General features: G+C 41.1%; 1 protein-coding gene across 3 annotated transcripts in view; it reads right to left on the minus strand.

The window, feature by feature from the left end:
* Nucleotides 1-351: 351 nt before the first annotated feature.
* ARL15 (ARF like GTPase 15) overlaps nt 352-26,738 on the minus strand; it is a 409,325-nt gene continuing 382,938 nt past the window's right edge. For 2 of the 3 annotated variants that reach the window (XM_040496892.1, XM_040496893.1), the window contains exon 5: nt 5,166-7,872. In XM_040496892.1, the coding sequence (XP_040352826.1) occupies nt 7,720-7,872 (153 nt within the window). In that variant the 3' untranslated portion in view covers nt 5,166-7,719. Of the gene's footprint in view, nt 630-5,165; nt 7,873-26,738 lie in introns of those variants that run through there. The other variant, XM_040496891.1, reaches the window with a different exon arrangement.

Below are 26,738 nucleotides of genomic sequence, written 5' to 3' on the forward strand. Positions count from 1 at the left end.
AGTCACCTGCTGTACCGACTGAACCAGGCAGATGCTCTGTAGGGCTCTTAAGAGGTTGTTAATCTATAGGCTTCCTTGTCCTATTTCTTCTTTCCTTCCTGCCATTTAAGAAACCAACTCATTTATCCAGTCAAGATTCCAATAATCTGGATTAAAAAAATTTTTTTTTACATTTTAATATTGGAGGGTGACCAGCCAACGGGGGGGGGGGTGGCCAGAGACAGAGACAGAATCCGAAGCAGGCTCCAAGCTCTGAGCTGTCAGCAGAGCCCAATGTGGGCCTGAACCCCACGAGCAGTGAGATCATGACCTGAGCTGAAGTCAGACACTTAAGCGACTGAGCCACCCAGGTGACCCACAACAATCTGGATTTTAATTACTGCAACTCTGCATGTTGTTTAACATACACCTCTGTTCCTGTGTTTTCTGCAAATTAGTACTTAGATCTAGAGGCTTGATCAGACTCAGGTTCAATTTTTTTTTTTTTTTTTTTTTTTTTGGCAAGAGCACCTCGTAGGTGATTGTATATTTTAGTCAGGAAGCATATAATGCCTGGTTGTTTCCTTCTTTGGGATGTTAGCAGATGCTGATGATCATTGTCTGGATCCACGATTTCATTAGGGGCAGAACTGCAAAGTATAAATTAAACCACACAGTTAATCTCTGGTATTATGTGACTTGATTGGATCCTGCTAGTTCACCTAAAAATTTGGGATGATTTGGAATTAACAAACAGAATGGAAGGAATAGGGTTTGTTTCAGTTTATTTTGTGATCCTACCTGGAACCCAGGCCACTAAGCTGTAGGGGGATGTGTTGCAGTTCTCTGAAGGCAAATCTATGGTGGGGCTCAGGGCTGGTGAGGAGGGAACAGTAGAGGCTTTAAGTGTTCAGGAAATGAGAATGGTGTTGGTATGAATTTTGCAGGACTGTTCCAAAATCTAAAATGTATTAACTCTTGCTAAAAGATCTACTATGCCCAAGTCCTGTCCTGGAATAAATAACGGGTTTAAAGGGGTCTCTCCGGGTTCCCAATCTTCAGTGAGGGGAAAATAAAGCAGCCTCCTGAAATCCAGTTGAAACTCACAGCTGACTAGTTAAAAAAGCCAGGGGGTTATATAGCTCACAGGTTACTGCCTCTGTCTGGGCATGTGAATTGTGGCATGCTTTTTTACGCAGCAGCTTTCACTATTTGGTGGGGGAAAAAAACCACAAGAGACTCCCACAGCATTAGAAGTTTGCCCTTAGAGATTTAAAATTCAACATTTCAAATACAGGTCATTTGTCAGATCAACAGACAGAATGATGAGACCAGGCTATTTCCAGAGAAGAAGGAAAAGCCCTTTGGATGTAGACGAGATGAAGACACATGCTTTGTTGTTGCCGCAGTAAAAGCGAAAAACAAACAAACAAACAACCCACAACCCCCCCACCCCGAATAAAAGGGGCTATTTCTACAGAATTCTACTGAGACAGATGCTAAAAAGAGGCAAAGACTTTTCTGTTGTGTTTTAGAGTTCTAGTTTTATTAATGGTCTCAAAAGAGACTAAATCACATTCAAAGACCATTTTAAATTAGGAGGGCTGAAAACCAAGAATTAGGACCAAGAAAAGACATTTAAAAATCTAGAGATTCACATTGCAATGTTAACATTACCAAAGCCCCCCCCAAATACAAAAATTCTCTAGGGTCATAGAAATAACCCAGCTTAACCAATGTTCTAGGAATTAAAGCCCTACAAAGGCAGGGACCAAGTCTGTCCTATTTACTGCTGTATCCCAAGAATCTAATATGATGCCTGGTACAGAGTAGGTGTTCAACAAAAACATACCAGGGGGTTTCATCGAACCCCTTAAATTTGTTGAAACCAAAAGTTCCAACTGTGACATAAAACCTGTAAAAGGGACAGTGGTTAAGTTGACTCTTGACAAGCTGTCGTCTGAAAGAATCCTGTTGAAGCTGCTTAATAAAAGCGTTGGGTTGATCCACCCCGTGTCTAGAAAGTTGTAAAACAAGTGGAGAAGGCCAGAGCCGAGACTGACTTGCTCCAGATTATAGAGAATGACAGCCAGACTCACTGTTTGCATTCCTGTCTCTGCCTTTCGCTGAGCAGTTTCCGTTCCAACCAAATCTTCTCATTTTTAATTTACTCTGGTATTTAAATGTCTAATGATTTAACATCATATCGTACCAGTCTGGCCTGCAGGGTGCCCTTGACATGCATTTTTCTTTTTTTAAAAAATTTTTTTTTTTTCAACGTTTATTTATTTTTGGGACAGAGAGAGACAGAGCATGAACGGGGGAGGGGCAGAGAGAGAGGGAGACACAGAATTGGAAACAGGCTCCAGGCTCTGAGCCATCAGCCCAGAGCCTGACGCCGGGCTCGAACTCACGGACCGCAAGATCGTGACCTGGCTGAAGTCGGACGCTTAACCGACTGCGCCACCCAGGCGCCCCTGACATGCATTTTTCTAATTGACCTTTACATCTATTATGCACAAACCAGCCAGAAATCATCCTTGTCTACATGAGCCTCTTAGGTGAGACTCGTAGTAGTTTCACTTCTGTCTCCAGAAACAGCCTTCTTCACGACTCCATTTACACACAGCTCCCCTGCCCCCTCCCCACCGCTGTGTCTTCTGCAAGCTTGTCCAGACATGGAGTGCATCATCAGGCCAGGCCTTCCAGCCATTCCATTGCCTGCAGAGCAATCATTTATAGGCATTTGGTGTTTTGTCTGACATCTGTTTGATGCTGGAGCTCCAGCCTTTGTCTCAATGAATCACTTGTCAGAGGAGGTTGTGGCATTTTAGGCCGAATTTCACACCTACAAGGAAGGGTTGCCTGGGATGTAAGGAATCTGAGGCTTGTTTGAAACGACCAACTTGCCCACCTCCCACGAGGAATAGCCCACGAGGAAATAGGGAAATAAGGGACACTGGGGACCGCGATGCTTATTAAAAGGCTTATTTTCACTGCCAGTGTGTGCGCTGTTCTCATGCACTCGAGCCAGGCTTTCCTCTCTGGGGACAACACTGCCAAAGGACCTCCATGGTTGGAGGGTTACCCCTAGAATGAACCGGGCTGAAACATGTGTGTGGAATATTTTGAGGGCATCAGCATTAGAGGGAGAGATTGTCGAATAAGAAAAGGGGAAAAAAGAATGAATCATTCTTCGTAGTCTGCCGGAAGATCCTTTAAGTGCTATTTGATGGCCGTTCCCAGGTTGGTCCGTAGAAACGTCTGCTAGAGCAGTGAGGTGTCCGGAGTCGCAATGGGTCACAAGCCAGGCTGAACCCAGCAAGGCACAAAACTGAGGAGTCCCTTTCCTTATTCTCCGAACAGGGCACCAGTGACCTCACAACAATATTTATGGCAAGCGAGGCTGCTTTAAACCACAAAGGTTGAAGTATTTCCTTATAAAAAGTATTATTCATAGTGTCCCCTGGCAACTCCCATCTGATCTGAGGACCTGAGGGGAACATGAAAGGGTGGGGGCAAGAAGCCCAAGAACAGCATAGGTGGCTTTTCCAAACCAGCATCTGGCGAGCAGAGCATGCCAAGAAAGCAGAGATGGAAGGCAACATGGGGATATACAGAAAATCGGAAAGAAAAATCACGGACTTTTTACTTCACCTTGTTGTAATTAAAGAAGGATGCTAGCCAAGGCATATGCTGGAGAGATTCTTCTTAGTGACTTTTAACGTCTTTGGTTTCACAGAAAGTCACTTTATGAAGAGTTTGTCACAAACAGATGACCCCCCAGGATGAGAAGTCAGAATTTCCAGCTTGGATGAAACCGTAGGTTTCTCATTTAGGTTTTAATTTAAAGAGAATGGGAAAGGGGGGGGAGAAACGGGTATCTCGTCTGAGGCTTCTGGGAATTACACGGGCTCCTTTTCATGTTCCTAAATCAGAGCAAGGGGGTGGGGTGGCGTAGGGTGCCGGCTCATCAGTCACTCGGTGCATCTGAGTTGGAAAACATTTAGCCCCGAGATGCAAATCATTTAATCATGCTGACTCAGAGGGGGCCAAAAGTTGTGAACCCTTGGGAGCCAGGAATTCCCAACATGATGTGATAATGCATTTCACAGCACGGACTTCAGATCTCCAGAACCTAGGGTAGGGGAAAAGAGAGGCAGGGAATCTATAGTCTCCTGAAGTTTCTGCATAACAAAGACAGATCCTCCCTCCCAAACTCAATGAAAATGAGGGCTCCCAAAGGGCAACTCCCACTTCCCCGTCCCCCTCCACATACTTTTTCCTTTCTGTTTGCACCAGTAGGTCAGAAGGTTAATGAAAATGCACTCTAAAATTATAAAGAGGATGAAGCCAGGCATGAATCTATGAGATTTCCACTCGAGTCTGAATATCCCATCTGGACATTAAGAAAACCCATTTGCTTCAAAATTTTACAGTTCTGTCCACATTTGCTTGGATAGGTCTGAGATGCTTCGGAACTTGATAACCACTAATCGCCTACCTTGCAAACTAGGAATGCCAGGTTGAATCCCAGCTGAGAAGTGAAGTGTTGTGGGTAGTCAAAGGATGTGTTGGGATAATGCACTGGGGACCAAACGAGAGCTGGGGTTTGAATTTTTCCTCTTCTATCATGTACTTTTTTTTTCTTTTTCTTTCTCTCTCTTCTTCCATCCATCTATCTTTTTTATTTTTCTTTCTCACTCTCTTTCTCTTTTACAGAGCACTCCAGTTCTTAAGGATGGACCTGTAAATACACAGCATTTCCTCAAGTCGCTTAAAAATATTTATTTCCTCAGGGCAGCAATCACCACTGAAGGAAATAGTTCATCGTCCCAGTCCCTCTCAGAACGTTGCTTTTACAGCAAATATTATAAACTGATGCTTTGACTGAAAGATGACACTTTGCATTAACATCTCCACTCTGCTCACTTGTTCTGAAGGAACAGCTCCCATGAAAGCAAATCGCTGAAGACAAACCAACTGGAAAAGACACTTGCTTTTTTTTTTTTTTTTCCCGTCTTTTAAAGTTTTCACAATGGCTTCAAAGGAAATGTGAATTAATCATTTGTTTTGACCCAAGAGCAGCAGAACTTATTTTGAAGACTTAAACAGGCAACACAAATGTAAACAGAAATCTGCGACTCCCAAATGCTAAAAGCTTGAAAGGAGTCAGTCTGAAAACATCAATTCTACGCAGCGTTTATTTTCATTTGAAGAATAGTGGAAATCATATATAAATCACGGACAATACAAGGTCTTCTTGTCTGGCAATTGTCCACATGAATCTGTTAACCTCTAAGGATAGATACAGATCTTTTAAAATAGAAAGACAGGGCGATGTGGCAGTTAATTAGCAACCGAGACTATAAACTACAGTAGATACAAAGTTTTGTCGTATAAATTAATTGCCATTACAAAAAGGCAACTGCTTTAGCTAAGAAGGTACAAAAACGGGTGACTTCCATAAATATAACAAGAAGCTAAGTGAGGAAATACATAACAGACTGTTTTTCCTATATAATATTGGAATATGCAAACTAACACACCTGTGGCACTTTACAGGAAAGTAGGAATAGATGTACACGCACACCCGCCACCCGCCACCCACCCACACTCGCCCGTCCAAACCCCCTCCCCCTCCAAGTGGATTTCCAAAAACATGGCCAATTCTAGGGTTACAAGGACAGGATGCCGCACGGAAGCAGCAACACAGCGAGCGCCGAACTGCCAGACAAAGAAGGAGCCTTATTGACAGTTGTAAAGCATTAGGCGTCAGACAGAAACTTGTCAAAAACAGCTGTTGTTGGGTACTGATTGATAATGTTTTCATTCTGACGGCTGAGACACTGCAGACAGTCGTGGGTCTGAGAAGAAGCCCATCACTGGCGCACACATGAACACACACACACACACAGACAACGGGAAGTCATTTAACAGATGGCTTAGGAGCACTCAGCCACAGTATCTTAAAAAGACAACATTCTACATTTAATGAACTTGCAGAGAAAGCAATGCCTAATCATCATTTATTTGTCACAGAACGTGAGCACGACAGAACAGAACGAACGCAGGAATTGTGTCACTGGTCATCGGAATAAAAGTTTTGTGCTGCTCACGCATTACACAGTGTAAAAATATTCAAGGATGCTGGAGACAAGATTGAATATGAATCTTTTTGGATCTGTTCCATGGGAAGAAAAAAAAAAAAGCTTAAAGAAGTGTTCGATGTTTCAAAGGGAATGATTTCATTAAAGTCCACCTACGAGATTAAACCACAAAAGCTATAGTTGAGCGATGTCTATCTTCTGGAGAATTACAAGGTATGACATCACCCTGTAATACAGTGTGGGTCTGTGGTATTTGAGAACTGGTCTATGCTACCTAAAAATTACAAACGTGTTTTTATTGCTCAGGTGAAAGGAGCACATTTGTATCATTTGGCCATTTTGCATTTTAAGTGGTCAAAAATCTACAAAATGTGCCAAAGTGTATTACATCCATAAATTTCAATGTCCATAGATTATTCTTGATTTAGAAAAGGTCAAAGGTGCAAACCTCAGTAAAACTGCACCTTTATCGCTACAATCTTATCATTTAAATTAAATGAAAAAAATAAAATGAGTTCCAAAGACTGAATCTAGGCCCTAAAATGATTTGCTGCAGCCCCAGCACATTTTTAAGGGCACACTGAAACCCCTGAAAATAGAGGTTTATAATAGGAATACTGATAGACCTTTCATTACTAGTTGGAGACAATAAGCGACTCCGTTAAACTCCATTAGCACTTAATGGATGAATATAGGGATTCTGTCTCTGTTATCTTTGTCAAATCCGCGCCAGCTTAAACCCTAGCCACTGTATACTTCACTCGGCTGTTTTTAAAAATTGCATCTGTCATTTTAAAAATTATTTTCTTTCTTTCAATCAGACACTTAAGATTTTTAGAAAAAAGATACCTATATTATGTTGTAGCTTGACTTTACGCAGGGGAGTCTTTCCATTAGAAAAATATTTGAGGACCTGATGAAAAAGTAATCAATGACACGTGCGTTGTGCCTAAATTCCCTCTCTTCCCAAAAACTAAAAGTCTTCCTCTTAAAAGGGGAGTGAGACTTCAGATGTAATCACGGAAATGATGCATCTTGTCTTTAAGTTCTTCCAAGTTAATTTTACCCTGGCAGGATATTCCTCTCTGATAAGGTGATGAATTGAAATTTTTGGTGCTCATTTTTCTCTCATAATCTATAAGGCCTGTATACAAAACACTAAAAAATAAAACATGGTAAGATAAAATAAAAACCCGAAACAACAGACATATTATGAGGAGCCCCAGTCACATAACACTCTACCCCCAAACCCAGGGAAAACGAGTCAAAGTTCGGAGTCTCCCTGAGTCCTTCATAAGGGATTTCATCTCTGTGAGCCACAAATTCCATCCATTTTAGCACAGAATATAGAAGAACTGCTTAGAATAACAGAAGGAAGAGACATGCAGTGAAGATAATTAGTGGTAAACAGAGAATAAATTCTCTCTCAGTAGTGTGTACTTGACGTTAATGCCGATGATAATTTACCTGATTTATAGAATATTCACTTTAATAGAGAGATGGGGGTCTGAGATAACTAGAGGAAAATAGATACTGAAGCCATTAAAGTCTTGATACCAAAATAAAACTAAAATGAGAAACTAACACGATAGGTTCAAGGCCTTTGGGAACCCGTGTTCTTTGCCAGATTTCACATTCTTACAGCTTCATGGTCTTTTTCTTCTAACAAATTTATCAGCTGAGAGAAGCTGTCTTTCAGTGCATCCATGTCATCCAGAGAGCAGGGCTGCAGAATCCAGCGTTTTCCACGTGCAAGTGGTTCAAGTTCAAAATATTTTTTGACCTTAAGGGGGGAAACATAAATATGTTATTAGTTATATCAGAACCTTTCTTATTCCAAAATTTTGATAGTGATGAATCATGGGAGGGATTTCAAGGAGAACTTATATGAACGGTGATGTTTAGGACTCTCTAGAACTCCATCCGCAGCTGTTGTTATAATGTGGGTTATATGTTGTGACCCAGGACTGTTTTCTTTAGGGGTGACTGACCTGCTTGCAAGCCACCGTCTCACCCACACATTTACCAGCATGGGAGGTCTGATGAATTACATGTACCATCGCACAGGGCAAAATACGCTGCACACACCAAAAGAATCAACTCAATCAAAATAAGTCAGGCAGAGCAACTTTCACTGCCATCCCCTTGCTAACTTACTAAAATTGGTGACAATTTAGTATATACCATATCGATTACTGAAGACTCAATTATTTTATCGAACACATACACAACAAAATTATAATTTCAGTAATCTTTTCTCTCCCTCCCTTAAATTTCTAGTATCTATTTTTGAGACCCGGGAAAGCATTTTTTAGGCAAGAGGATAGAAAGAGAGAGAGAGCGCGCGCGCACAAACTTGTACACGTATACCTACATACATAAAGTCTCCCAGCTTTTTCTTCTCCTAGTCCTGAATTTTCAGGGAGGTAAAAATCAAGACCTTATAACTGGTATGTGGGTGGAGAATTGGCTATCTTAAAAATCTGTTTGATTAATATCCAGTCATAAGTCATTCTTAAAGTAGACTGGCTAGGATACTAATAGCATCCAGGACTACTAATTTCTGACTGTGAAGGAATATCAAATTGTTATGTCTTCCAGAAGAATTGATGATCTCTTAAAGGGTATGATAAAGTACAAAGTTCATAAGGCTCCCCTCCCCTCCCCACACTACATCACACAAGAACAGGACACCATATTTATAGCCCAGTGATGTTTATATAACATAGAATACAGTGAGTGGCAACATCAGAACAACCAATGTTCAAAGACATTCTTGGTCAACAAATTTCATTAAATCCCACATGCAGTGGAAAATTCTAAGGTCTTACCGTAATCAATACTCGACCTAGGAAAAGAAAGTGCCTCAACCATATGCTATTCCCAAATGTGGTTTCATTTTGCCTTTATCATTGTAAGTATCAGACTATAGCAGACGTACATCACCCAAAGTGGTATTAAAATATGTGTACATTTTTTTTTCATGTGAGCAGGAAGATACATGTAAGAAATACTACATTTTTATGCTAATTTAGGAACCACAATTGTGCTAACATTCTATAGTTCAAGTGTGTCCCCACAGTCCTTCTTTAAATAGTCTGCAAATTAATAGTAAATATTACTACTAAAAAAAAAAAGCCTGTGACAATGGAAGGACTCTCATTAATTTTGATTCTGAAAAGTAATGAAAATCTCATCTCAGAGCAGAAAATGGGTATATGACTTCAGAACAGCTTTTGCCCAAGGTATTTTACAAATCGTGTTAAGAGGGTTCTCCCTTACAGAAAATGTAAGGTCCATTCTTTCACTTTCTTTTCTTTACAGCACTGAAAACAACTTACTTCCAAGAGAATCTGAAATTGCTTGTGCAACAACCAGCACTAGACCAGCTCTACCCCCACCACGGGAGGCCATCCGCCAGCAGGGGGAGAGAAGAGCTGGCAGGGGGGACAGGTGGGGAGCATGTTTACGTCTAAGGCTTGAAGGAGGAGCCGGCTGCTCTGAAGAGTTTACAATCAGAGATGTCAGTCTGCCTGCTTCTCCCACAAAGTGGGGCTTCAGATTGCACTACCGAACGCTTACAATGCAATTCAGTGTTTGATCAATAACGCCTCCCATCAAGAGGGGCAGACAACACGTAACATCCAAGATCTGGTACGTGAAGAAGTTTTCTGCTTGTCACATTTCATAACCTCAAATCTAAAGGGGCAGCACTTTAAGTATTGCTAATAATGGAGAAAGGGACTGGTGGCAGGAAACTCAACAATATTCAAATAAAGAAAAAGACTAACACAGTAAATATATGTTACAAAGAATACTTCCTTCAAATGGTTCATTTAAAAATTCACAGAACTGATCCTGGTGGCATAGTAACAGCTAATTTGAAAACAATGCTAGATTTAAGTAATCACTGAATACAAGTTGTGATATTTTGCAATATAGACCAGACAAAACAAAAACAAAAACACCAATAAGGATTTAGGTAGACATTAGGTTGGTTTCCAGGCAATTGAGAATATAGACGCTTGTGTAGGCATACTTGGAAGATAATAAAGATGTCTGAAGGTAGTTACGCTTCAGAAGTTGTTCCTGCTGAATATGAAACATGAGAAGGAAATGGAAGGTTCGATTACAGGGTGGTCACCAGATAAAGGAGCCTGATGGTGTTAAGCTGACAAATATGGCTGTGTAACCCGAGATTTTCAGATCTGTAACCTAAGTGGGTATCTGACCCTGCCATATTCCCCCGACTGGTATCCAAATGATTCCACACCACCCTACACTTATAATATCAATTTTAAAACAAGTCTGGCATTTCAGTGAGATTCAAGGACAGTGAGTGACTGTTTGCTGCCGGAACATAGCTTTTCATTACCATGAGTTTCATGTTTCTAAAAACAGAGCAGATAATAGAAGGGAGGGGGAAGATGGAGACCTCAGGCTCTGACTCGAACTTTTCCCGTTAGGTTAACATTTTCACTTAGTTTCCTTAGATTAACCTGAACTTCAAATTTCACCTCCTCTGTATTATTAAGACACAAGTTACAGGCACATTTGACTTGTCCACCATGGCTTTTTTTGTCCTTCCCTACGCTGATGTTTAAAGAGAGGTGTTTAGGTTGGACCCACACAAATCCCGTATTTTGAATACTTAATCAGCTGCTTGGATATTATTGTTCACTGGAAATTGCAAGAAGAGGAGACTTTCACATTGGCTTCTAGCGATGGCACTTGGGGCAATGACATGGGAAACTGCTGCCTGGCAACCTGCAGTCAGTTGGCTATTTTCGGGTCAGCCACAGGGAGTGGGCATTTGTTAGTGGCCATGTGTCCACCCTAGAGATAGGAAAACAAAGCCACCATAAGTCGCCAACCTCTTTTAGCTATGTCATCCCAGCCCTTCTTCACTCATGCCACTGCGGGGTGATGTGTGTTACTGCATTCTGTGATTCACACACCGCATTTATTGTAAAGTCCTAATGTAAGAGACAACTCAGCACCATCACATGGCTGTTCACGTTTGCAGCAGCTGTGAGACCTGAGACAATTACACAGTACAGGAGACTGCCTCATTGGGTAGGAGATGTCCTTTATGTTTCTTTGAGTAGAGAAATAATAATCCTTTCCTACTTGCAGGACCTCCAATGGGGTTCTCTGACGATACTCATTGATTTTCCTTTCTTGCCCTAATTTCACAAGCAAAAATTTTATTTTAATTCTTGCAAACTTGTTGTGACTACACTTCTAGACGTCATGTAAACAGTTTCTGAACTGCAATGATAGGTCTTTCCTTTGAAAAGTCTGCAAGACTCATTTTATTTATAATAATAAACTGCTTGTTTTTCCTATTTGTGTTGTTAAAGCATGTAAGTAGTGTGTGCCCAGAGTTGGCCTCATTTTCCTTCAAACTCTCTGGGGACCAGGGGAGAGAACAGTCCAAAAGGGATGACTTAGTGTTTTTATGTGACAGAGTTAAGTTCTAAGCTCAGATATTTATAAACAGTGCTTTGACCCACACGATTATGTTGTAAGACATTAAAAAAGGGCTTAGGGCATGTGACGATTCTTTACTGCGTGGGACTATGTTGCGCATCCTAGAAAACATCACCCCTAGTTCTAGTGACCTCAATGCCATTAGCACCAATCAGTCATCGCTATAACTAAACATGCCCCACCCCCTCCTATGTCCAGGACTCCCCCTGAGGTGGTCCTGTTCCTGTTAACGCAGGTGTCTCTTGCCCTGTCTGAGGCTAGAGATAGAAGATATCTTCTATAGAAGCTGGACATCTGTTCTGCCTGCACTTCTCTAGATCCCCACCTACACACAACACATATATTCCTCCTGGGAAAAACTAGCAGATTATAACGGACCCCTTTTGACTTGAGGGTGGCTGTGGTGGGTTGCAGTAGGGGGAAGATCAATGTAAGGAGCTTTGAAAATGTGCATCCCAAAGGTTGGCTTCCCACCTTTCCCACTGAACCACCACTTCTGAACGAGACTGGTGCGTGTGTGTAGGCAGCATGAGCGTGATTTCACGAGCCACCTGTGCCAGCATCCCACTGGCCAATGTGTGGGGTTCCACTGATTAGAGCAGAATACTGTCAAACCGAAAACAGAAATAGCAGCCTGAAGAGGGGGCTGTCCTCATCATTGGTATTAGTGAGATTACCAGCCCCTCTGCCCCTGGCTTTTCAGTGCCCACAAAAGACTGCTTAATACTGTACAGTTAACCAAATATGCTTTTTCACTCATTCATAGCATCCTGATTCTACCTCACCTGGAAGAAAAGCAACTGATTCCAATAAAGAGAGACAGGAGCATTAGGATAAGTCTTAGGTCACGTAAGTCAATTTGAAAAAGAAGTATCTCAGTAGAAGAATGTTCAAACACACTTTAGAAATAAAGGCACATTCTTTTTTCACCTCTAGAAAAGGAATCAGTCTCATGAAGGAGTCCAGGCTGACATCCTCAGCTCCTTTTGTTTTTTTTTTTAATGTTTATTTATTTTTGAGAGAGAAAGAGAGAGACAGACAGAGATAGAGAGCGAGCGTGAGCAGGGGAAGGGCAGAGAGAGGGAGACACAGAATCCAAAGCAGGATCCAGGCTCTGAGCTATCTGCACAGAGCCTGACGCGGGGCTCGAACCCAAGATCGGGGAGATCGTGACCTGAGCCGAAGTTGGACACTTAACCAACTGAGCCACCTAGGCACCCCTTCAGCTCCTTTCAAACTGATCAGTCAGCAGGTAAGACAAGACAGTAGGGACACTGGGTGAGGATCACAAGCAAACTTCAGCGGGCCAGCAAGAAGAGCTGCTAGGCAGAGGGATCTGACAGGCAGGCATGGGCACAATGCAACAGAATGCGACTCTGTAACTATCTTGACCCAGAAGAGCCATTATAGCTTTCTTGTCTTTGTAAGTACACAACATGTCCATCACATAGCTTGTATTTTTCAAATAACTATATGAATAATATGAATGTTTTTTTGGGGACAGGTTCATTTTGGTTTTTCACCTCTTTGGTAAAAGTATGGTCTGGAAGATAAATTTACTCCAGGGCTCCGATGAACAGGATGGTAAGAGAGCCTGAATGAACTGTGAAATTTGGTAGGAGACTGTCCATGATGGTCAAAAAGGGAGCAGAACTTGCATCGTCTTTACCCGAGTCCTCACTTTCATCACCAGAGCAGAAGCACCTACTGTAGTAACATGTCACACTGGTGGAAACATTTGTATTGAAATGCTGACCGTGCGCCTTCTCTTTCCACCTCGAGGTACGAGGATGTCAAATTGTACGAGTCATGAAACTGGCCAGGGTTTGAACTATTTACACCATGGAAATCCGCAAGCGCCACAAACCAAGATGTTTTTCCTTCCAGGGAGTCAGTTGTCAAGCACTTACCAGCACACACACGTATGTGCATCTCGTGTGTGAGTTTGCAAAGGGGTCTTCGTTTTGCGGTCTTAATTGCAGAAGCTCACAGAGTAGGCTTAACTTGGTAACCTCCACCAAAGTCAGAGAGAACTTTGCCCACGCCATGGCTCCAGGACGGAGTCTGGAGATAAAGTGGCAGGGCATCATTAAGATTCTTCAGAGTGCATTCTTGGCAGCTTGTTCAAAGAAAGGTTAGTCTAGAGAGAGCAGTGCCAGCTGTTCCCCTTTTCATTGTACTACTTGCAGGATTTTGAAATCCTTAGAAAGGTATCAGATATGTCATTAAAGGCAGAAATAAATAATACAGGTAAAACCAATTTGCCATAGTCCCTAGATATTACAACACAGAACAGATACTGTTTCCTTTTTACTGAGCACTAATAGGGGCCAGAAAACAGCACTCTGATCTTAACCAACACCACAGCATTACTTTGGAAGTGCAAATCTATCATGGATGATAGATTTCAAGAACACTAGGTGTAACATAAAGTGTAGTTCCAGGAAGATCGCTTCTTTCTTTCTTTTTTTAAAAAAAAAATTTTTTTTTAATGTTTATTTATTTTTGAGACAGAGAGAGACAGAGCATGAATGGGGGAGGGGCAGAGAGAGAGGGAGACACAGATCGGAAGCAGGCTCCAGGCTCTGAGCCATCAGCCCAGAGCCCGACGCGGGGCTCGAACTCACAAACCGTGAGATCGTGACTTGAGCTGAAGTCAGATGCTCAACCGACTGAGCCACCCAGGCGCCCCAAGATCGCTTCTTTCTTAATCAAAGTGCAGCCTGCTTGACCTTGGAATAATTAAAAACCAGACAAATGCCTGCAGGTCATGACCTGTGACTGAGCCCTGCCCTTACGAGAAGTCTTCTTGCCCAATCAGTAATCTCTGATGTGTAGAACATGTTATATGTTGTGACAATAATTATATAGAAACCCAGCCTTCCATTGCACGGGAAAAGTTAGCATGTCCCAGGAGAGTTGAATAAAATGATCCCATTGCTTTGGTGGTAGGAGTTAAAATCTGAAAAGCATTCCTATTTTTTGCTTAATCTGCTAACCTATAATTATGGAACAAGTTATATCTATTTTCTCTTTTTGATATGCCTAGAAGGTTTGTTTTATTGTCCTATCCAAAAAGCTTATCAGACAACCACTGTTGAGAGGCAGAAATGAGGTATGGATTATGGATGCTTCCTGTCTTTGGGGGCCAATGAAAGACAGCCAGTATCCCTGTAGAGTATTTCCTCTATTCCAGTGATTCTACTTGGCCCTCCCGAGCCTCCTGAGTGATTCCTGTATGCAGGCCTTTGCTCCAACTTCTTCCAACCCACAGTGCCTCCGTCCACAAGAAGAAAGAATCAGCGTATAAACATTCATATTTTTAGACCCAGCTGATGTCTTCCTATCACCTCAAGGGGAAGCCTTAATGTCGAAGAAACTTTATTTTTTTTTTTTTTTAATTTTTTTTTTTCAACGTTTATTTATTTTTGGGACAGAGAGAGACAGAGCATGAACGGGGGAGGGGCAGAGAGAGAGGAAGACACAGAATCGGAAACAGGCTCCAGGCTCTGAGCCATCAGCCCAAAGCCTGACGCGGGGCTTGAACTCACGGACCGCGAGATCGTGACCTGGCTGAAGTCGGACGCTTAACCGACTGCGCCACCCAGGCGCCCCTATCGAAGAAACTTTAAAAGTAGAAGGGACCTTAGTTACAGTAGCCACTGTTGGCTGTCCTCCCAGCACCCAGGCAAATAAAGTTTTATTGGAACATGGCCATGCTTACTCACTTATCTATGGCTGCTTTCACGCCACAATGGCAAAGTTGAGTAACTGCTACAGAGATAGTATATTCCACAAAGTCTAGAATATTTACTATTTGGCCCTTTAAAAAAAAAAAAAAAAAAAAGACAATCCCTGGCGAAAGCAGCTTCCCACTTTGTCCAGCAGGGGTACAAGGAATGCAGGGGAGAGGCCTGTGTGGCTGGCTTTCCAGGCCTTGGGATGGCCACCTCTTCCCCATTTTGGCTCATACTTTAGGGGGCCAGAGAAGTTGGCTTTCCCAACCTGGCCGGGCTCCACTTATAATTTCAGATGCTTTGGACTGTAGTCTAGCACAAGGGATTAGACTAGAGAAGGGTCATAAAGTCATATTTTTACCCCTCTGTGTTCAGCCTGGGTCTCTTTTGGGTGGAGACCTCCTAACAGCAGCAGAACTAGCCAGGGCACAGGGTCCACCTGTCAGTCGAAAGTTTTTGGTGTCCGTAAGGATGGCTCTTAGTGCAGAGCAATACTAGTATTGTTACCCTGCAGTTTTAAAAAGTTCCTTTAAAAAGGAACTAGGGGCCAGAAAACAGCACTCTGATCTTAACCAATACCACAGTATTGTTTTTCCTGAAACCTATTTTTTTCTGAAGCGAGTTTTTCCTGAAGCTATTATATTCAATTTAAAACCTAGTTTTTCCTGAAGCTATTATATTCAATTTAAAAATCTTACCATTCCATCTATATATCTGGTAAGTTTTAACAGTACACTCGGGAAGTTGAATACTGTTTAGGTCCTTTCATAAACTTAGTTTAATTGACCACTCTTAAACATTTCAAAACTCCATTTATAAATTTAATATATTCAATTTCTTTTTCTAGTAATCAAAACATCCTCATATACTTAAGAAGTCTTTCTTTTTTCCCCAGTAAGAATTTTTAAACATTTCTTCAATTAAATTTATAAATTCAGTGACTCTCAAGCTCTGGTGCTTTCCAATACTATTTACAAGCTTAACTAAATTCTCATGCTTTTCTACACAGGAAGCCAATTCTGAAATAATTTATCCTCAATGTAATATATACTTAAAATGAAAGTATTAATATTGCAGATTTGGTTATTTCATCATATATATATATATACACATATATACATATATATATGTTTTTATAAATACATATAAATTTTGTTGTTGTTTTGTTTTTTAAGTAGGCTTCATGCCCAACACAGAGTCCAATGTAGGGCTTGAACTCATGATGCTGAGATCAAGACCTGAGCTGAGATCAAGAGTCAGATGCTTAACCAATAGACCCACCCAGGTGTCCCTATCGCTTATACTCTTAAGATTAAATTTTCCAGGGTTAAAAACACTTTCCCAATAAGGAAACAACTTTTTCCATCCCAAATGAAATGGGTTATCATTGTACCAAGGTTTTCATCTCATTGAACTTGAGTTGCTTTCCAAACAGAGTTTTTAGGCTGAAACGTAATTGGAGCTATAGGTATCCAGGGCAAAATTTTTGGAATCACTCATTGCCAACTTAGGCTCTTTATGAAAATAGTTGCCACAACAAAAAGAATGTCCTGATCTTCAGAGGGGACTGTTTGCTCTTGGATGTAAGTTACCATTACCTACTTCATGGAGTCAACTCTTAGAAGCAGACACCCCTTCCTAAAAATTCTGAAGAATTTCCTTTACTACTTGCTTGGATTTTGCATTTCGTTAGCACACACTTTAACACCTTTTAATTTGGCTCTACAGACACTTAATCTTCATTTATTGAGATTCAATTTGTGGAGCGTAAAGCTCACCCTTTTAAAAGTGTACAAGTTAGTGATGTTAGTATATTCACAGATATCTGCAATCACCACTGTTCTCTAACCTCCAGACATTTTCACCACTTGTAAAAGAAACTCTTTACCTGTTAGCAGTCACTCCCCTTTTGCCCTTTCCCCCAGCCCTTGGCAGTCATTAATTTACTTTCTGTCTCTATGGATTTGCCTATTCTGGACATTTCAAATAAATGGAATCATATAAAACATGGCCTTTAGTGTCTGGTTCCTCTCACTTAGCATAAAGTTTTCAAGGTTCATCCATGTTGTGGCATTGAGCATGAGTGTTTCTTTTTATGGCTGAACAATATTCCATTGCATGGACATAGCACATTTTATTTATCCACGTTTATCAGCTGATGAACATTTGGGCTGTTTCTACTTTTTGGCTATTTATGAATTCAGCTATATGGAGTCGTTACTTTCTCCTTCAAACAGGCTTTATCAATGCTTATTGTATAAATTAATGAGTTAGGATATCAGGACTCAATGGGAATGAAGCATCTTCACAGGTCTGGGGTGAACTCTATTTTCACTCAGATTTATGAGGCTATCCTAGTTTCACTTGAGAAACATTCACCCACAGATTTGGGTAATGATTTTTAATTTTTTCATGTGTAAGAGACCTCAATTCCTTGAAGGCATAGACAATGAATGAAATGATTTTGTATTCTCTGATGTACACAGTTACAATGCCAGACATAAAGAGGATACTCATTTATTTTTAAACAAATGTGAAGAGCTGAAACTATCATGAAAGGGCAAGATAGCAGGTACTGTATTTTATTTTTTTTTTTTATTTTTTTTTTAAATTTTTTTTTTCAACGTTTATTTATTTTTTGGGACAGAGAGAGACAGAGCATGAACGGGGGAGGGGCAGAGAGAGAGGGAGACACAGAATTGGAAACAGGCTCCAGGCTCTGAGCCATCAGCCCAGAGCCCGACGCGGGGCTCGAACTCACGGACCGCGAGATCGTGACCTGGCTGAAGTCGGACGCTCAACCGACTGCGCCACCCAGGCGCCCCGCAGGTACTGTATTTTATCTCAGATTAAAATGTGAGGAAAGGAAGGAAACTGAACGCTGGAGAGGAGTTGCCACCTCTTTCAATTAGTCAGGCCGAGGTTTCATGCAGGAGGTGGGATTCCATGAACAGTTTCAAAACCCTAGGTCTAATTGGTTTAAACTTTATTACACATATGCCTACAGGCAGCTGCAATGGATTGTTTTGCAAACAGAAAAGTAAGCAACCCCTCATGGAAAACAGACCCACTCCAGAAATCTCAAGACCCAAAGGACACATATGTTTTGAGCTATTCCTTTAATCTGTGTCCAAACAAAGCATCTAATTCTTATCTCAGAGAATGGAAAGCACTGACATATGCAAAAAGAGAAGCATCAGTACACTTGTCTTTGCATGCAGGTGCAGGTATCTGACTTTTCAATAACATCTATAACATTGTCATTAATTATAGAGGCAGCCAGGTTTCAACAGCATATCATTTTCTTTTGCTCTCCTCTCTTTCCCTTCTGTAATCAATTCTATTCCACTCTTTCAAAAGAGCATTCATTTTCGGTACCAACATGTTTAGGGTGTTATACTCGATTCTGCACCTTCCGTGTCTGAGATAATACTTGCTTATGATTTACCTTTATTTCAAAAATCAAAAATAAGTAGGAAGAAACGTGTCTATGAAAAACTTTTGTCCTGGCAATAGAATATGGCTGTTTAAACAGTTCTACCTATATACGTATGAGAGCTAGTCAAGTATGTACTAGACAGGAAGGAGAGTTAATGAGTGAAAGCCCCAAACACATCAGAGACAACCAATTAGCTTGTCTGAAACACAGGCTTGTAAAGCTATCAGTAACTTATAAAATGGTCTGCTACACACGAGTAAAATGTTGTTTAAATGGCTTGCTTAACTGGATGCATTCACCATGAAATTGATTCTTTTAAGGTTATTTTTTTAAACTTAATACTCATTAACTGTGCATATTGAAATGGCTGGCTGGGTGGGAGGGTGGATAGATATGTTGGTATTGTAAAGTGCAGGTTAAAGACATGAATTCCGTACTTTTTGAGGTTAGGAGGTATTGGGGAAAGAACTTCATCAATTACCAACAGTTGTGTCTGCGTCAGTAACTGAAAAGGATCAACACGATTAGATCATTCCTCCCCTGCCTTGCTCAGTGCTTAGGTAAGGACTGGTAGATGTGTTCTGAGGACCTTCCAATGCTGAGAACACATGCTTTTGTGTCACAGAACTGCACTGTTTTCCACCATAGCCTGTGATTCTGCAAAATGGCACGAGAGAAAGAAAACCCGGAGCCTGGTATTTTTCAAATCCCACACTTGCCTCCCAGGGTGCAACTTTCATCCCCCAGAGTTACTTTACTAAAACACCTGAGGTAACTTGATGTTAGCGGACACATGAACGACAATCACTATACTATCTCATAATTTGAGTTTTCTTAAAACAGAATTGTATATTTTGAGATTGTTTTTTGGTTGGGTCTCACATTCAGCCTTTTTTCTTCTGTTATACAAAGCTCCATGCTGCAAATGCACTTTTCATTGATTGCGACCTGATCATACAAGCAGGAGAGCATGCTTTGACTCTGACAGGCCTAATTCTTCTTCCTGCTTAGTCCATACTGGTGCCCTTCAAGCCGTTCACGAAACTACTAATCAGTTGGTCCACTCAAGCAATTCTTTGACTTAACAAAATATTAGGAAAAAAATAAGCTTGAACAATGGCTACAGCTTGTTAAAAACCCAAATATCTTTTAAAAATAGTTTATATATTTTAGCTTATTTGGCTTCTGTAATCGACTATATATCCCCTATCTCAATCTTGCAGCTATGAGGTGTGGGAAAGCAACATTAGGAGTAACAATCCAAAATATTAATATATGGAACCCAAACAAACATGTTTAATACTAGCCTTGTGATACTATGGCAGCACTCTGTCCTAACAACGACAACATTTAGACGTTGGGGCAGATTCAAATTCTCGGGTCTTAAACAGGAGACAAATATGGCAAGCCACACATTGCTTAGCCGCCAATTGAGGGTGCCAACGGCCCTGTCCAGATGCAGAGATATTCAAGGGATGTTCCTGTCAGCAGTTTGTCCTCTGGCTCCAGCAAGGAGCCACCATGGAAACACTGGGAGGAAAAGGAAAAACAGGAAGGCGTGGAGAGATAGGGGGGAAAGGCAGAGAAACGGACAGCCATCTCAATAACACATCTGAGCAAGGGGAACAGGTAACAAACGGCCTTCGAACGAACTGCCATGTTGTTTAGTCACAGGGAGAGAATTTCTTTTCCTACTGTCAATAAGGCCAGGAGCCTAATATCCTGGCAACTGAGAAATATGAGCTTGGAAAGAGGCTTGCAGGCAGTCTGAGGAAAGAAAAGCTGAGTGGTAATCCGTCCTGAGGAATTTTAGCCAAAAAACCCCACACAGGACTAGTTGAACTCAGAATAAAGCCCGTGAAAGACAAGTCTGGAGAACATTACAATCAGACATAAAGAGAACACCAGAAATGAAGGTTCCAAAAGCCACTGACTGGATTTAGCACAGCACTGTTAGCATGGCCTTGAGTCCTCGTTGTCAAACCAGTACTAGTCCAAGGTACTGGTTCTCAGTGAAGGCAAAAGGTGACCATACTCCCTTAGGGGACATTTGGCAATGTGTGCAGATATTTCTGGTTGTCACAATGGGGGGCGGGGAAGCGGGGTGGTTACTGCAGGCATCTTGTGGGTAATGGTCAGGGATGCCGCTAATCATCCTACAATACGCAGGACAGCTACCACCCCCCCATCGCTGCCCCCTGCCCCCACTGCCCCCACAAACCACTGTCTAGCCCGAAATGTCAGTAATGCTGAGGTTGACAAACTCTGTTCTGAATTGATCTTTTAAGGCAAAATCAAAGAACAAAAGCCCTGTTAATGATTCAATCTGTGATTTATCAGCAAGAACCATCAGGCCTCCTCCCTGGAATTAGGAGGAGATTTAGGAATTGGAGGGTCAAAGGAGATCAGGAGCTACATTGGGGAGCACCTAATACTCTAAGTCTTTCTTTCTTGCTCAAAGTAGAAGTCAATCAATCTCGGTGGGCAAAACTGAAAACATTTTATTGGGCTGAAACAAATGCACCAAAAAAAAAAAAAAAAAAGAAAGAAAAAAACCCCCAAACCAAAAAACATGTCACCTTTCCATCTTTCTACTGTTACTAGATTTCATTCATGGTTTCAGGCCCTCAGGATACAAAGGTGAACGTGTCTCAGGGCCTCATGGCGCTTACTTGGAGGAGACCGACAGATATCAAGTAGGTATGTCAGTGACTAAGGCAAGTCAGGTGGAACAAGTGCCATGAAAGATTGGAAGGCACCATGGCAATAATAATGTTTGCCACACAGCCGATTCAAAAAATGCACTGAGGGCATGATATAAGTTAAGTATCAAGTAGTTGCAGGTAAGGACAAATCTTTAGCTGTGTCAAAACAAAATCTCATGCAGTTACAATAAAAGCTCTTTCAATTAACCTCCACTTAATCACCTAGGATTAACTGACTCTTCATTGCCTGGGTTCCAGATAATGACGGACGTTGGTTGCCTGCGCAGTGAATGCCCACACCCTGTGGGCGCAAGCTGAGGATTGAGCTGGCCGCGCTCACCTGACGTTCATAACTGGGGCACCGCTTCGGTGGCACATCCGCTCACTTCTGCTCCCAGGTTGTTTCACGCTTCCCATTGAGGCAATCATACTTGTCATTATTACCAATGATTGTCATTTCATTAAATATGGCATCAATGAGTAAAATAGGAAATTGAAAAGACGGTTTCTTTTTCTATGAGAAACTCAACGGAATGTGTTCAAAGAACTCAATAAAGGGAAGTCACTAAAAACAAAGTGCTGTCGAATTAGATTTAGAGAACTATAAAGGCAGGTGAAGGTGCACATTACCTCCCTCGCGTCTTGGAACTTCTGGTTTTATCTTATCTTATGGTTCTATTTTAAAGAAACAGGAACTGCAAATCATAGGTAATGGCTATATTCTGTGCAATAAATATGATACAGAACCCTGGTTAGTGGCCACATGCTCAGAGAAAAGGCCTTGGCCCAAAAGCAAAAGATTAGTACGATTTGTATGTTTTAAGTTAAGTTATTTAGGATATACGTTTATTTTATTTTATTTTTTAGTGACAAGACACTAACCAACTTTTTCTTCATTAACTGTTCAACTACCAGTTCAGATCAGGTCAGATAAGGGGGCTTTTAACAGTTTCAAATCACACTTTTTATTCTGTCTGAATCAAAAGCCTTTTCAGGAGGAAGTCATTAACACCCACTTTGGTTGGAAGTTTAGAGTGTTACATAAAATCATGTCCACTGTCAGAATCAATACCAGTGTCTATCACCTCAAATCCTTTCATGAAGGAAAGTAGCACATAAATAAATAAAACACTCAAACCCATATTGATAGCCACACCCCTGCAGTCTCACATCCAGATAGATACTATTCACATCTATGAACATAACAGTAGGGTTAAAACTGGATAGATATTGTGTCATTAAAACCAGATCCTTTAACAAAATAAACACTAGTTTGAATGTATTTGCAAAATATTTTCTAAATAGAACTTATTCCCATTTTCTAGAGTCAATTGTAAAGTACTTCGTAGCCACTGCCCTGGATTCCTATTTCCTGCCTTTCCATCACTCTAGGGAAACGTAATTGCTCAGCAGAACCGTCCTATTTTACCCTGAAGTTATTCTCTGTTTCCTTACACCTTTGCCACATATGCATGAGTAAGATGCCGATTCTATCATAGTATTTAAAAATAAAAATCACATAATTCCCAAGATCTGACAAATGACTGTTGGGCTATTTTTAACTATAAGTTAGATGTCAATAATAAAATAAAATGATGGGTGTAAACGGCATTTACCTCTGTGTATCGCAACTTTGTTTTTAGTAAATGAAGTACCTGATACCTTATCTTCATCACGTTTAACCACCTAACAGGATCTAGACTTCAAAGCCCTTGAACAGGGTTTGTAAATTTTAGGTGCATGCTCATGACATCTAATCTTTCACACAGAAAGAAGATGCGGCTCTAGAGAAATAAGGACAAAAGAAAGAAATTCTTGTCTATTTGAATCCAGCTTCGCATCCAGACATACAACACACATAACCTGCACATTTCTTAGCAAGTTAAATGCAGCACACGGTTTTCGTAAAAACGTTCGGGCAAGTTGAAATCTCTTACAGCTGCTGAAATATTTGAATGCTGACTTCTTACATGAAGTCACAGACACCAAGTATGTAATAACCTGGTCACAGGTTGAACTGCTCTTTGGTGCCGTCAGAAGGGGCAAGCTGATGTGATAAACTGTGGAGATGTCTGGAATGACTTAAGGGTTTTGGGGCTTGGATCAGTAACCAAAAGCATTGTGTTCTGGAGTGGAGTTTGTCTGGTTCTGTAAGTCACAAAGACATAGGCTACTTCCCATACAACCTGAGGAAAGAGAAGGACAAGGAACAAACATGAACAACACAATGGGCAGAAGTTCTGAACAAGAGACGAAAAGTGAGCTGAACTAGCTGTCTCTCTCTCTCTCTTAAATTAGGTTATTAAGCCAAGGACTTATTTAAAGCACTGGAAGATGTAATGTATTAACTAGCACTCATGGAAGAACTGGAGAGAGTTCCCTAAATGAGCAAATCATTCTACACTTGGGGGCAAGAATTTGAAAGGGCTCGCGTAACTATCTTAATGGTTTTTAGATTCTTATGAAATACTATAAATTAGATTCTTACAGTTCAGGTCTAAGAAATTCATTCGTGCTGTATCATACATGTCTAAAAATACTCCTGTATCTGCACAAAGCATAAAAAAAGCTCGCTGGAAAATCATGCACCCCTTGCACACCCAATATTCCCCTCCCCATTCCCCCCATCACCCAGAATCCTTCCCATCTGCCAGCTGGGTTTCATTTTAAGAATTTCACACTGAATATAAAGTGCTATTTTGACCATGTGGCTCCAGAAACGTGAATTTATAGTCTATTCAGATCGTATGCCAATGATTGACAGAGAGGGGATTAACGAACTGGATGTGATGAAGCCGCCGCTGCTTCTTTCGGGTTGCTCGAAGTTTCCAGGGAAGGATGGCCACCCTTACGCTGCTTCACGGAGGCTGGAAGGAAGCAGTCTCCTAGCCGGGCAGTTGCTTGTCACTCTTCTACTAACTAGATGGCCACTCTGCCTTGGAACTTCCCCCAGCCATGTTCCCATACCTCCCACCTTCTCTCCACTTCCCCACGTGTGAAATGAGAACACCAAAGCTTGCTTTCTTAAACACTCCTTGCAACAATGTTCATTTACTGACACATAACACACACCTTTATAATTCCTGGTCTTCGGGTGTAAGAGTCATATTCTGGGAAAGCGTGTGTGTGTATCTGGTTTTCTTGGGTTAGGGCTGGCAAAGCCCAACAACTCAAGCATGGTGAAGGCTCTTTGCATGTAGTATTTCATAGATCGTTTGCAAGTCTTGGCCATCTAGAAATGTTTCAACTACCACTGCTATTTAAGCTTTTCCAAAAGTAGTTCTGTTTTTTTCAACAGTCTTCCGTCTTCACACTTACCATCCTCAAGTATTGTCTGAGGCATGACAGTGATAACTATATATTCAGATTTTCTAAATCTTTTGCAACTTTAGGATGGTGCTGTTCCTAGGACTCTGTATGCTCTTTAAATGCACAAGTAACATTATAAAACAGATTACTTCTCTGTTTAACAGAAGCTCGAGGAAAGGGCAAGCATTAAATTTTGAGAAGGGTGTACAGAATGTATTTGGATCTGATACTGTGATACGGAAGCCAGTCTCAAAATTGATGAACATATCTATACTTGTATTGCACATATATGCAAAAGTTGACATCAGAGGGAAGGCTGACATCATCAGAACAGTACAAGCTTATCACATTCCATCAAGTTTGGTCCTGTTCAGAAGAAGAAAGACTCCATTCAAGATGCGGGCTTTAGTTTCTAAGTTATTTGAGAGAGGTAACCTTGCCTTGGCTCCCTACCCTCAAGACAAAACAATTAAACAAGAACACTATAGAAAATTGATTGTAATTAAGGGGAAATTTCTCCTACTTGTCAGTAAAATAAATACATCTCCATTTTTAAAAAAATCACCAGTACTATACATTTAAGGTTCAGATACACTATCTGAACAGTTAAAAGAGTCATTTGAGAACAGAGCAAAGTCTCTGACGTGGAGCGAGCCACGTCAAACCAGTAACAATGAATGGTAACATGGGGAGGGGGGCAGGGAGAGGGTAGTAAAGATTAGTAAATTTCCTTCATATGTCTCTGAATTATTGGACTTGAAACACTAAGTGCCTCTAGGTTTTATATTTTAAAACACTAGTAAAATAAAAAACACACATATGAACAAAGCCAAGAGCAGAAAGGGCATCTTTTAGAAAGAAGATATAAATACACCTGTGTGCAGATACACAGAAAAGAAGGTACCCTGGCTCACAGGAGAGGCTCAATAAACATGCATTGTATGAATGTGAAAAAAAAATTACTGACGATAAAAATTATCCTCATACCGTGGCATCCACTTAAATTATACGAGTGTGCCCACTTCAGGAAAGTGGTGACCTGAGGCAGGCAAGAACTTCAGGCAAGACCTATCAGGCAGGCAAGGACATCACTCAGGACTCTTCACTTTCACAAGTGAAAACCTGACACCCTCTCACCAGGTTGTCAAGTTCATACGTGGATCTTCTAGTTAGAAGCACCAGTACTTCAGGTCTTGGGCAAGAAATGAAACCCGCTACTGTCTGCCCTTCATCAGACCCCCTTCAGAAAGAAGATCGCTTAACAGGCCAGGTCATCCCCCTCCCTCTACAGGATGTGTGGTGCTATCCTTGAATGAAGTTCAACTACAGCCCGCGGAAGGCTATAAAATCACTTCACGCCACTGCATTTTAATACTCGGGTCTTTATTTAATATCACCACAAGAAAAAGCCACACAAAATTGAGAACTACATTTACTACAGACATGTTGTCATGGGTTTCTCATTAAATCGTTCGGGGTCTCCTGTAGAAAACATCTTCCAGAACTGTGCTGGAGAGCTTTTTTATCTTCCCTGTGGAAGACACAGCCTCTTCTCCAATAATGAGACACAGATCGCAGATCACGATTCCTCCACCTTTTTAGTTTTCAGAAACTCAGTGCTAAATATGAAACCAAAGTTGCAGCAGTGATTTTACCCACAGGGTTGGTGTTATTATTGTCTCTACTACTTTGTCTTGATCTACTTCAATTTTTTATTATTTTTACGGGAGCCGCTTTTAGTTCTTTGCAGACAGAAACAGTGTGACTACACAGACAGATGAAAATAAGGAAACACCTCCATCTGGAGTGAATGATAACATTCCATCTCTTTGCCTGGCATTATTCCTTAACAGGACACACCAAGCTTCATTGAAAGTCACTAGGTCTTAACTCATTCTCAACTATTTTAGGGGTTCTTAAAAGAGCTTGTCAACACTATTCTCGTGGAGGAGGGACTCTGATGTTT

This window comes from Herpailurus yagouaroundi, unplaced genomic scaffold, assembly GCF_014898765.1.
Source record: "Herpailurus yagouaroundi ecotype Mexico unplaced genomic scaffold, PumYag 29, whole genome shotgun sequence".
Lineage (NCBI taxonomy): Eukaryota > Metazoa > Chordata > Mammalia > Carnivora > Felidae > Herpailurus > Herpailurus yagouaroundi.